Genomic DNA, 11,040 nt, shown 5'->3' with positions numbered 1-11,040 from the left:
TTATAAAAACAGGTTTATGAAAATAGAAATGCATATATTTTCAACAATAAATATGCAAGCTAAATAAACAGAATTTTGTTTGTTTTATATTTGTGGTACCATTCAGCTTTGTTTGTTTACTTTAACAATAACATTAAAAATTCAATTCATGCATTTCATAATTACATGCAATTTTATTGAATTTAGTACTTAAAAATATGAATGTATATTTGTGTTAACGATTGTTTATAAAATTTACTGTTTAGAGTTGCACTAACTTTTGAGCTAAATTGTGGATTAGATTATTGCTTAAATGCTTATCAACAACATTGTGTTATAATCCATTGAGAAAAAGATTAGTTTTAAATAATACTTTTGAAAACATAAGTGGCATATTGTAAGATTTGGCCAAATTATAATATTGAGCAGCTTGATTATGACGTATTACTAAAATGGAGTATAAAACCAGCATAAATCAATTTTACAATTTTCTGTTATACACTTTAAAAACTTAGCTTATGAAACAAATTCTATACTACACGAAGTGATTGTAAATTTGTATAAAAGTATTTACATTAAAAAAATATTGTTTCGAAACAAATACCTTAAATAATAAATAAGTTGGTTTTTGTTTATACATATTATGTTTTATTTTGTAAATAAATGATTTAAAATATTATTTTTTTAATGATGTTTTATCTAAATACTGAATAAAAAAAGTTACTGCTCATGTTAGTGCTTTTTAAACTTGTATACAACTCTAAAACGTAGCATTAAATAACAACTTAACCATACAAAATATTTTAATTTACCAAATTATAACTAACAACAAATTAAAGATTTTTTTAATAAAATGTCTAAGAAAAATGAAGAAAGTGGTTGTCTGGGTCAGTCCTCGTACGATTGGTACAGAATAACCATTTTGATGATTTGTTACGGTTTCGGTGAGTACGGACACTACCTGCTCGGCGTGGTCTCGACCCCACTGACCCAGGACTTGGAATTCGGTGAACAGAGTTGTGTCTACTTGAACCTGGACGTTGAAAGTAGAGCTGATAGAAAATGCAAGGAGTTCAAGAATGTCACAGAGTTTGTTTGCACTGTTATATTTTACATATGGCTTTTACTTGACTTTAAATAGGTTGCTTTTTACGTTGTTTGAATTTATTTAGTGTTCAGTTACAAAATAGTTGTTGCTTCAAAAGCAGCTTGAAAATGCATTCAAAACCCAAGTTGTTTTTAAATTCATATGTTTTGTTTGTTCTTATCACATTTTTTCTTAAACCGCTCGTAAAAAGTTGACAATTGATCAAGTAATTAAAAAAAATTATGTTGGTAGTTTTAGCTTGCATTAAATTATCTGTTTAATAAAAGCTAAAACTATTTAGAAATAAACATTTCAGTAAATTGTTTGTATACAAAGTAACTTATAACTATCAAGATAAATAACTAAAATGATTTTCAAAAACTTTAAAATTATAAAATTATAAACGTTTTCTAACTTTACATAGTGATAGAATTACAAAAATTTCAGAAATGTTGCGTTGTAAGTAAATTGTTCTATGTAATTCAAACATATAGAATGATTATTGAAATAAGATTTAAACAATTATAGTTTAAGTAATATATTTTATCATAAACAGATGTAACACAGTTTCATCCGAAAACAAAACTTACTGCCAATACAACTACAGCGGGCAAGGCATAGAGTACCAAGTATTAGCAGGACCTATTTACATTCTCATATTCACTGTTTTCACTATTATCAACGGCTTTCTGGGCGATAAATACAGCAGGTGAGCAAAATTTACGAGTTTTAAGAGCAAAACATTGGATTTTAACTTTGATATTTTGTGTCATTAATTATTTATATACTATTATCAATGGATTTATAGGTCACAAAAACAGCAGGTAAGAAAATTTAGTCTTACGAGCAAAGAAAAATACAAAACAATAAATATTGAATTGTACTTAAAATCTTGTTTTAATTAAAATTGTTTCCACTAGCAAAATGTACAAAATCATACTGTTATTGAGCACAAAGTGATTATTTATATTTCATCTGCAAAACACGTTATTTGCTTAACCTCGTTTGCAGAACGTAAATTGATTGTAATAAATTTTTGATGGCTGCAAAATTATCATTATTTTATTAGCACTTCGTTAATACTTTATCTAAAGAGTGTTTCAAGTCCATTGTTTAATGTTATTTCAACGTTTTTTTTTCGATTAAAAGTAAAAAAAAACACAGTAAATACATAAACTTTTAAAACCTTTTCTTAGTTAATTTTATAAAAAAAAGTATACAATTTACTTTTATATCTATCTATCTTATTAAAACAAAACTTTAGTTATAAAATAAATACTTTAAATTTTTTACAGAGTGAAAATTTTGTCCTTCAATGTGCTTTTGTATTCTATAGCAATTTTATGCTCCGGATTCGCCAACACTTACTGGATATTTGCCCTGACTAGATTTCTGCTGGGAGTTGGGTAAGTCATTTTTTATTTTACTATTGAGAAATTTCGAAACAACATTAAAATAAAAAACTCCTTTGATAACAGTACTTGTTCACAAAACTTTAGTTTTGTTCAAAGTCTGATTATTCTGATAAAACTAGTTTTGTTTGTTACGTGTTCTGCCATAGGAGTTTATTTATATAAAGACCTGTTAATTTCTCAATTTTAATTTTGTTTTAGCTTTACAGGAGTGTTTTGTTTTACTTTATTTTTATCTAAAAACATGATATGCAAATCAATCTTAAGTTTTTATCTAACTACAAGCTTTATTTCAACATAATCATTTAAGTGAGATAAATTTAATAAACTAAATTTTTGCTGTGTAAGCAAAGTTTTTGTTTTTGAAAATTTAAGGTTAAAATACAACTTACAAATAAAAACTTAAGTAACGATTGTTTGTAGCATAACCTAGTTTTGAATTAATTATTTCCTCATTACTAATAGAAATTATGTTTTAATTAAATTTTAAATTGTTCACTTTTTCGGTGTTAATCTTCTTAATTCACCAAAATTTTTGTTCGTCACAATTAGAAAAGTTTACGATTTTCTTTATTAGCATTATTAGCATACACATTTTTATCAGCATTCTTGTATTTAAAGTTGATTTAATTATAAACACATTAATCAAACAAAAAGCCCTTAAGTTTAATTAACAAAACAATTTTTATATTAAGATTTAGATTACAAAACAACTTTTTAATTAAAATATAGTTAGTAAAAGCTTAATTTATATGCTAAATCATCTTTAAAAATATAAAAAACACTTTCAATAGCAACTGTTTTGTTTTTATGAAATGTACACCTATGTCTTGTAAACTTAACTTTTATCAACTTCTAATTATCTATTTTAGTTTTTATGATTAATTTGATTAGTTTTATATTGATTGCTTCTTTAGTTTACTCGTATTGCGTTTGATTAATTAGTTTTTTGTGAGTATTTATTTTGTTTTGACAAGGAAATTAGTTAAATTTTGAAAGCATTGCTCAATAAACCGTTTAAATGAAAAAAGTTTTGTTATTAGCAATTAATTGGTACATAAAATTTATCAACTTTAAATACTTGTTATTTGATTTCCTTAAAGGTTTACAACAAAAACAAACTTTTTAAAACCAAAATAAAATAAAATAAACTGTCGATTAGTAAACTATGTTAGCAGCAAAAACAAATATTGACCTAAAGTGTTATGTAATGTAATCAAATTTCTGTTTTTTTTTTTTGGAAGCGTCGTAATACTTGAAGTAAAATATAATGAATAAAATACTTGTTTAGACTTCGCTATTATTACCTTAAGTTTTAGTTAGTAAATAAGCAATCGTTTATGATGTAAACCTTAAATACACTGTCATTTTGGTATAACAGCTTTAAAAAAAACTTTTGAGTTTCTATGAATGGTCGAGTTTTATAACCATTTTTTATATCCAAAAACATACTTTACAATGTTTTTTTTTTTGTTTACTTATATACTGTTTTTTGTTTTGTTTTTTATCATTGTTATTAATATTTTATAGAGCATTATAAATCTTCTGATAAAACTAACATATATAGATTATAAAACCGTTGTAGTGCAGGTTAAGAAAAGTGTTTAGTTTTTAAGAAAGCTATGAATAGTTTAGGCATATAACAAAAAAAACTTTTTTTATGGCAATTTTTGTCTATAAGTTCATATAAAAACTAAATTAAAACATAAATTAAAAAAACTTGAAGCAATTAATTGTAAAGAATGAGTTCAGTTATTTAACTAAAACGACCAAATGAAAAAAATTTCACTATACTTACTATATCAAATTTAACTATAAACTATGTACATCGATAAGGTACGCACTAGATTTTCAAAATAAATAGAATCAAAAAATATGTATATAAAAATTTAGACATAAAGTTAATCGAACGAAAAAACAAACCAATTATTGCAGTTCACTATCCATTTAACCAAAAACAAAAAGGTAATTTCCCCTTGACAGAGAATCCGCATGCACCCCGCTGACGGCCAGCATCGTGGCGGACATGTTCAGCAAGAAGATGAGGGCGTTCGCCATGGGTTTCTTCAATTGGGGGATTTATTTCGGGTACGGCATGGCGTTCTTGCTGGGCAATTACGTCACCGCTGCTAATATTGGCGGGCTGGTTTGTACTTGTTTGATATTTAGTAAAAAATTTTCTTCTTTGTTTTAGTAAACTTTAAAATTGTCTGCGTTAAATTTTAGAGTTAAAAACATTTAACTTTTATTTAAACTAATTTGTTATTTATTTTGTGTTTTATTACAACTATAACTTTAGTTTTTAAATATTTGGAAGTTATCCATACTTACCATACTTACCATACCCATAAGGCTTATGCTTGCTAACAAAAATTTGAAAAAAAAGGTTTAAAAGTAGTAAACTATAAGCGCTTCATAGCACAATTATTTTGTTGTACTATTTATCACGTTTATCGAGTTTACAAAAGAAATAATTAAAATTCAATAGTAAAAACCATATATGTAAAGATAGTGTTAAAATATTTTTAGTATTTTTAACTTTGTACATAGTTTATTAAGAGTCTAATGAGTAAATCTTAGATTGTTGAAACAAAAAAAAAATTGTATTACTATGTTAAAAAGCAGTTGTTTTTTATACAAAGCTGCAACTACCAAACTTTTGTTGCTGCTAGATGTTTTGTTTAAATTTACACAATCAAAGCTGTATAAAATGTTATATAAAAACTGCTTTTTAAAGTACAGACCACATATGATAAACAAATTTTATTCTTAGTTATTAAATGTAGTAGTATGATTAATAATAGTGTAGAGATTATTTTAAATACATGTTTAAACATTTTTGACTGCTTTATAAGCTATATTTATATAATAGTCATACAATAGTTTTATAATTCTGTTTTTATGATGTTTTATTTACAAGAATTTAAAGCATTTAACAAAAATAAATCATTTAAGTTCTATCGTTTATCATACTTCAGTCTTAAACTTGTTTCTATACACTAGTAACTTGTTTTGACATTGATAATTTAAAAAAATCAAAAATGTTAATGTTTATTAGTTTTATTTTTTAAAGTTTTATTTTGTTAGGATACGGCCTATGAAATACCTTAAAACTTTTTAAAATGATTAATTTGTACAGGGTTGGAGGGTATGTTACTACATAGGAGGCGCTCCAGCTATCGTTGCTGCGATCATTCTATACCTGAGCGTCAAGGAACCGCAGAGAACCCAGACTCAGACGTCTGAAAAGGACAGTTCCGAAGAACTCAGTTAGTTTAATTTTTTCACAGATTTCATTCACACACCACATTGTCCTTAATAAAAAACAATACATTGGCCGACTATGCTTGAATAGTCTACAAAAAGGTTTGTTATATCTGAAACCTGTGAAAACCTTTACGTTTATTGTGAATAGTATAGAAATACTAGTATCATAGTTAAATTATTTCGGAAAAATAAAACTTTGATAGATTGTAATATTTAATGCGTTTTACAGAAAACTTTTTTTTTCAGCTGAGCCGGTAGAAATGTTACCTCTGGGCACTCGAGTGAAGAAGGTCCTCCAGATCATGGTGACCTCTCCCGTAATGCTGTTCTTGCTGGCCGGAGCCTGCATAAGACATTCAGGTTTTATTTTAACTAAAGCTATAGAGTTTTTTTTATGTAAGACTAAAACACTAAGTAACACAAGCGCCTTAAAAAATCTATAAAAAAATAGTTTTTACTAAAATATACAAATGTCGTTAGGGTTCTCTTATATTTTAGTAGAAGAGCAGTTTCGTACATTATGGCAGATTGACAGATTTGAAACAAACACTAAGTCAGAAAACACAAAGCCGTATTCTCTTTTTATTATTAAACTTCTTCTTTTTTCACTTCGTGTGTCTTCAGTTTAACTGGCTCGGGTTTTGATGCCTGAGTCGAACTTTGATCAACAAAATTTAGTAATAAGTCTTCTGAACAAATAATATCACAGGATCTTTCTGCTGGTCGTACAACAGCCAGGTGTATTTTCAGCAGAACTACCCGGGAAGTGAAGTCGGCGCGTGGATGGCGATCGACTCCATTTTGGGAGGAACTTTCGGAATCATTGTAGGAGGAATTTTAAGCGATCGCCTCGCGAACAATTACGGTTATTTTAATTTGACAAAATTAGTTTTTAAACAGTGATTCATTTTTATATGAACTCATAACGCTATAAAAGTCTGTGGATGTATTAATAACAACATAATATTTTTAAAAAAGTTTTATTGTATTAAATAAAAGTTTTTGCTTGGTTGTTTAAACTTTAGTTGTTTAAATATGTACAAGTTTGGTAACTTTTTCTATATTTTTTAGTGTTAATACAAAATTTAAAAGTCAATTAAGGTCATTAACCATTAAAATAAGGTCATTCGTTTTGTTTCTTGTATAGGATAGCTTTAGGTTAAATAAACAAACAGTGGAGTAAACAGCCAACTAAAGTTCAAACATTAATTAATCACAAACTAAAAGTTAAAAACAAAACAGTGAAGTAAAAATTTCTTTATATGCTTCTGTATGAACTTTTATTTGAAAAACTTGGGATAAAAGTTCAATACACGAATAATAATTAAGGTTCTTTGATCTTTTGACTATTTACTTAAAGTAAACTTTTTGTACAAATAAAGTTTGTTTACAAAATAATTTTGTTTTTGTTTTCAAGTTTGATTGATGACTTTAAGGCTTTAGTTAAGAATTTTTTTATTTGTCAGTATAGTTAAAGTCAACTTTTTGTTAAATTAAAGCAATGTAAACTGTTGTAAAAACAACAAAAATTTTACTAGTTATTTTCAATTGATTTAATATTTTGAAGTCGTTCAGTCATCAAAGTAACTTATTGTAACTTAGAATATTTATTTTATGAAACAAGTTGAACAAAAACTGCTTATATAGAAGTAGTTTATAACTTCTTACTTAGTGTTTTACTTTTCTACAAAATCATAATGCTAGTCAAGTATGCAGACGCATTTTGAATTACAACTAAAATTCGGAGTTTAAAAAAAACGCGTTTTTTCAAAGTATTTTTTTGATTCTAAAAAGCTATAAAATGTGTACGATGTAGGCTAATTGTATAAAATAAACAATTTAAATTTACAAATTACACAAGTGAAATTACTTAAGTGAGGTTAATTGGATTTTGTAAGCAAACATTTGTTTATACTTAATGCATATTTTTGTCGTAAAAAACATAGTTTACTTATAATGAAAGAATGTTCAGTTACTATTTATTAGTAAAACTGTAGTTTAACTGCTTTATAGCAGATCTTCAGGTATAATACTAAACGACGATCTAAAGCATTTTATATATAGCGATAAAAAGACAATAAAAGGAGGTTAGTAATATTAAAATGTATTTGTAAGTATTGGTAGGTGCTAGGAAATAAATTCAGCTTAAATCGTCTTATTTTTACTTAAATCTTAATTTGATTTGTTGTATGATAGTTAATGACTTTAAAATCGTCGTTTTATATTTGTTATATTCTTTATAATTATTTTTTATTTGATTTCATCGTAAATGCTTAGTTTAGTTGTATTTTAGTAAAAAAAAGTTATTTACCTATTTTTAGTTTCAACTGATTTATCTTGTTTTTAAATAAATTTGAAAATCAATTATTAAGACTTTAAAAAGGTTAATTGATATTTTATTTTTTTAACAGGAATAAACACGAGACTATGGGTATTAGCTGGAAGCCAAATAATTGCAGCTTGTCTGTCAATAGGCACGTTATCTGTAGCGCCACCGTACGCGTTTGTATTTCTACTGTTCGGATATTTCTTTGGTAAGTGTCTTTTAAAAAAAAAAACATTTCTTAAAAACGATTAGTTACAACAAAATACTATTATAAAGCTTGTAAAACATTACCAATTGTCAAACACATAAGATTGAAAAGAAATATTTGTTTTTTTTTTTCTAAAGTCTTAAAGTATTAAGGTATATAGAGTTATCGTGAGCAAATAAGAATAAATTTAAAACTAGTCTTAATTTCTCTAAAAAAAAGTTATCTTAGTTTGTTTCACTATTACTCGCTATAAGTTTGTTTGATTAGAAATATTTGCGTAAAAGGACCATACTCCTTTTATTAGTTGATTTATTTTTTCTATTTGACATAATCTAAATGTAGTTATTGTAAAAGGCTATTAAAAACAATGTAAACTTTTGATGTTCAGCTGAAGAGAAGTATTTCAAAGCTAAGTTTGTATTTAATCTAAAGATATTTTTTCGCCACTTTTTTATCTAGCCGAGACATTCTTCATTCAATTTGTTTAAAACTCAGTTCAAACATCTTTTTCACACTTCGCAACACTTTTCAGCCGAGATGTGGTTCGGAGTGCTGTTCACCGTTCTGGTGGAGTTCTTCCCCGCCTCGATGCGCTCCACCGGGATCGCCATCTTCATCTTCGTCATCAACAACGTGGGAGGAAACGCCCCGCTGATCGTCCCCCCCATCCGGCAGGCGTTGGGGGGCGACCTGAGGAAGGCGTTGTACTTGTGCTACGCGGGATTCTTCGGAATCAGTCAGTGTATTTAGTTGTTTGTATATTATTATATATATATATATATATATATATATATATACATATTAGTTTATTTATTTTACAATAAGTATGTACATCATACGTTGGATTCTTCGAAATAAAATAAGAAAAAAAAAGTATTTTCAAATAATGTTTTGTCTCTTAAAGTTTTTGATACAAAATTAACGTTAGCTGTTTAATGTTAGTGCCAATATTTCTTAAATAAATAAGAGAACGATTAGTAAATAAATAATGCTCAGACTTGGCTTACTTATTTGTTTTAATTAAATGAAATATTGCAAACTGCTAAGCATAAATATTTCGGTTTCGTACGTTTTAAACTTGTTTTGTTTTATAACTTAAAATGTTTATCTTATAAAATTAGTAATTTTGAAAACTGAAAACTAAGTTTTGGTATTTAAGTTAAATATTGCGAACTTTTTAGATAAGTAAGAAACTAAATATTCGTAAAAAAATTCAAACCGTTTATAAGAATTTTAAACTTTTCTGTTTTTAAAATGTAACGATTATAAGCGTTATTTAGAGTCTATTTAAAATAGAGATTAACTTATAGTTCATGTAATTAGTTTAATTTTAAATTGTTTAAATAAGTAATGGTATTTTTAAGAATGTTACAATAATAGACTTCAAAACAAGAACTTAAATATTTTTGAAAATATTATCGCACGAATGTGTTTTATAATCTAAATATTTTGTAAAGTATCAAAATCATAGTATTTTTTAAAACAAAAAGTAATTACAAAAGAATAAATAGTATTTTTTTCTTCCACTAACAGTTGTTGTTTATATAAGACTCTCATACTCATTAATTATTTACAAACGGTACAAATTTATTACTGTTTATTTTTTAATTAATTTAAAACTGAAGCAGTTATGAACCTAGTATTAGAATTAAGAAGCTTCTTGGTTTTGTATAAATGTTACCAAAGAATAACGAATTTTTATAAGTTAATTTTACAAATAAAACTGTTTAGGTGGAATTTTGTTCTTTTTCGCCCAACTCGCTTTTATATTTTACAAGCCGACGGAAAGCAAGTACGATCAAGAAGAATTAAGAAGAATAAAATGACATGAAATTAAAAGTCAAAAACTTTAAAAATAATTGAAAACTGACCTCACTTTAATTTATTCACCAAACATTCTGTAATTGTTTTTTTAAAGAGTGCTATTTATTTATGGCAATTTTGAATTTGATCAAATTTTTTTTGTGTTTAATTGCTCATCTAAGTGTTTAAAAATTATTGCTTTGCTTTAAAATATTCTTTTCGATCATTTATTTCAATTGAAGTCTACTTGTATAAACAACTTGCCAAGAGATGTATGTTTTTAAAATAAATATAAAACTTATTAGGAATTCGAGTTGAAATCAATCAATTATTTTGTATTCTGTTTAGAATATCGCAGGCTGTTGAAAAACATTTAGTTTGTAGTTTCTAGTTTTCTATTGCGTTTTAAGGAATGTTTTCTCTATTAAATTATTCAATTTTAGTTTTTGTATTTTGTTTTTGTTAAAAAAAATATGTTTTGGAATCATTTAAGTTCAAAAAAGAATTTAAAGAAAATCTGATAAATTTAAAACTACTAAATTAATACAAAAGCATTTTTACTCAGCCTATTTTTGTTTGTAATATTTATAACATTTAATTATTTGCAGAATGAATTGATGAACATTAACCATAAACAACACTTTTAAAAAATAATACTTCTAAGTCCAGTTTATTAAGTTTTATACTGTACCTTACTGATGTATTTTTCAAAAAAAAAAGCATTTAAGTAAAGCGAAGGTTTAAATACTATTTACTATAAAAGTCTGCTTCGTTTTAGTAATTGTAAGTTGTATTTTGTAAAAGTTTTTAAAACAATTTCATATTCTAGATTTGTACGTTGTTTAAGTTAAATACTTCTGTTATTAAAAGTTTTTTTCAAACATAACATAAAAAAACGTTTAACTTTTAAAGAAGGACGTTTTACTTAATTAAATAAATGAACTGTAAAGCAATACTC

The 11,040-nt window shown here is 26.0% G+C and overlaps 1 protein-coding gene across 1 annotated transcript; it reads left to right on the top strand.

Moving 5' to 3' along the window:
• The first annotated feature begins 853 nt into the window (after positions 1-853).
• LOC145848455 (protein spinster-like) lies at positions 854-10,105 on the top strand. Its single transcript, XM_082953913.1, has 10 exons — positions 854-1,068; positions 1,623-1,775; positions 2,362-2,472; positions 4,462-4,624; positions 5,618-5,747; positions 5,992-6,105; positions 6,455-6,610; positions 8,157-8,279; positions 8,812-9,015; positions 10,011-10,105. Exons 1-10 carry the CDS (start codon positions 905-907, stop codon positions 10,103-10,105), a joined length of 1,413 nt encoding a protein of 470 aa, XP_082810039.1. The 5' UTR covers positions 854-904.
• Positions 10,106-11,040: the final 935 nt, after the last annotated feature.

This window comes from Thalia democratica, unplaced genomic scaffold, assembly GCF_965202585.1.
Source record: "Thalia democratica unplaced genomic scaffold, ktThaDemo2.hap1.1 HAP1_SCAFFOLD_1440, whole genome shotgun sequence".
In the NCBI taxonomy this organism is placed as follows: Eukaryota; Metazoa; Chordata; class Thaliacea; order Salpida; family Salpidae; genus Thalia; species Thalia democratica.
The sequence above is the reverse complement of the archived record's forward strand: the minus strand, read 5'-3'. Positions and strand labels throughout refer to the sequence as shown.

What these genes read in the sequence shown, in the direction of transcription:
- LOC145848455 (XM_082953913.1), top strand. Translation starts at nt 905, where the DNA reads ATGATTTGTTACGGTTTCGGTGAGTACGGACACTACCTGCTCGGCGTG. An exon ending in AGCCTGCATAAGACATTCAG is followed by an intron (nt 6,106 to 6,454) that starts GTTTTATTTTAA and finishes ATAATATCACAG; the next exon opens with GATCTTTCTGCTGGTCGTAC. An exon ending in TCGCCTCGCGAACAATTACG is followed by an intron (nt 6,611 to 8,156) that starts GTTATTTTAATT and finishes TTTTTTTAACAG; the next exon opens with GAATAAACACGAGACTATGG.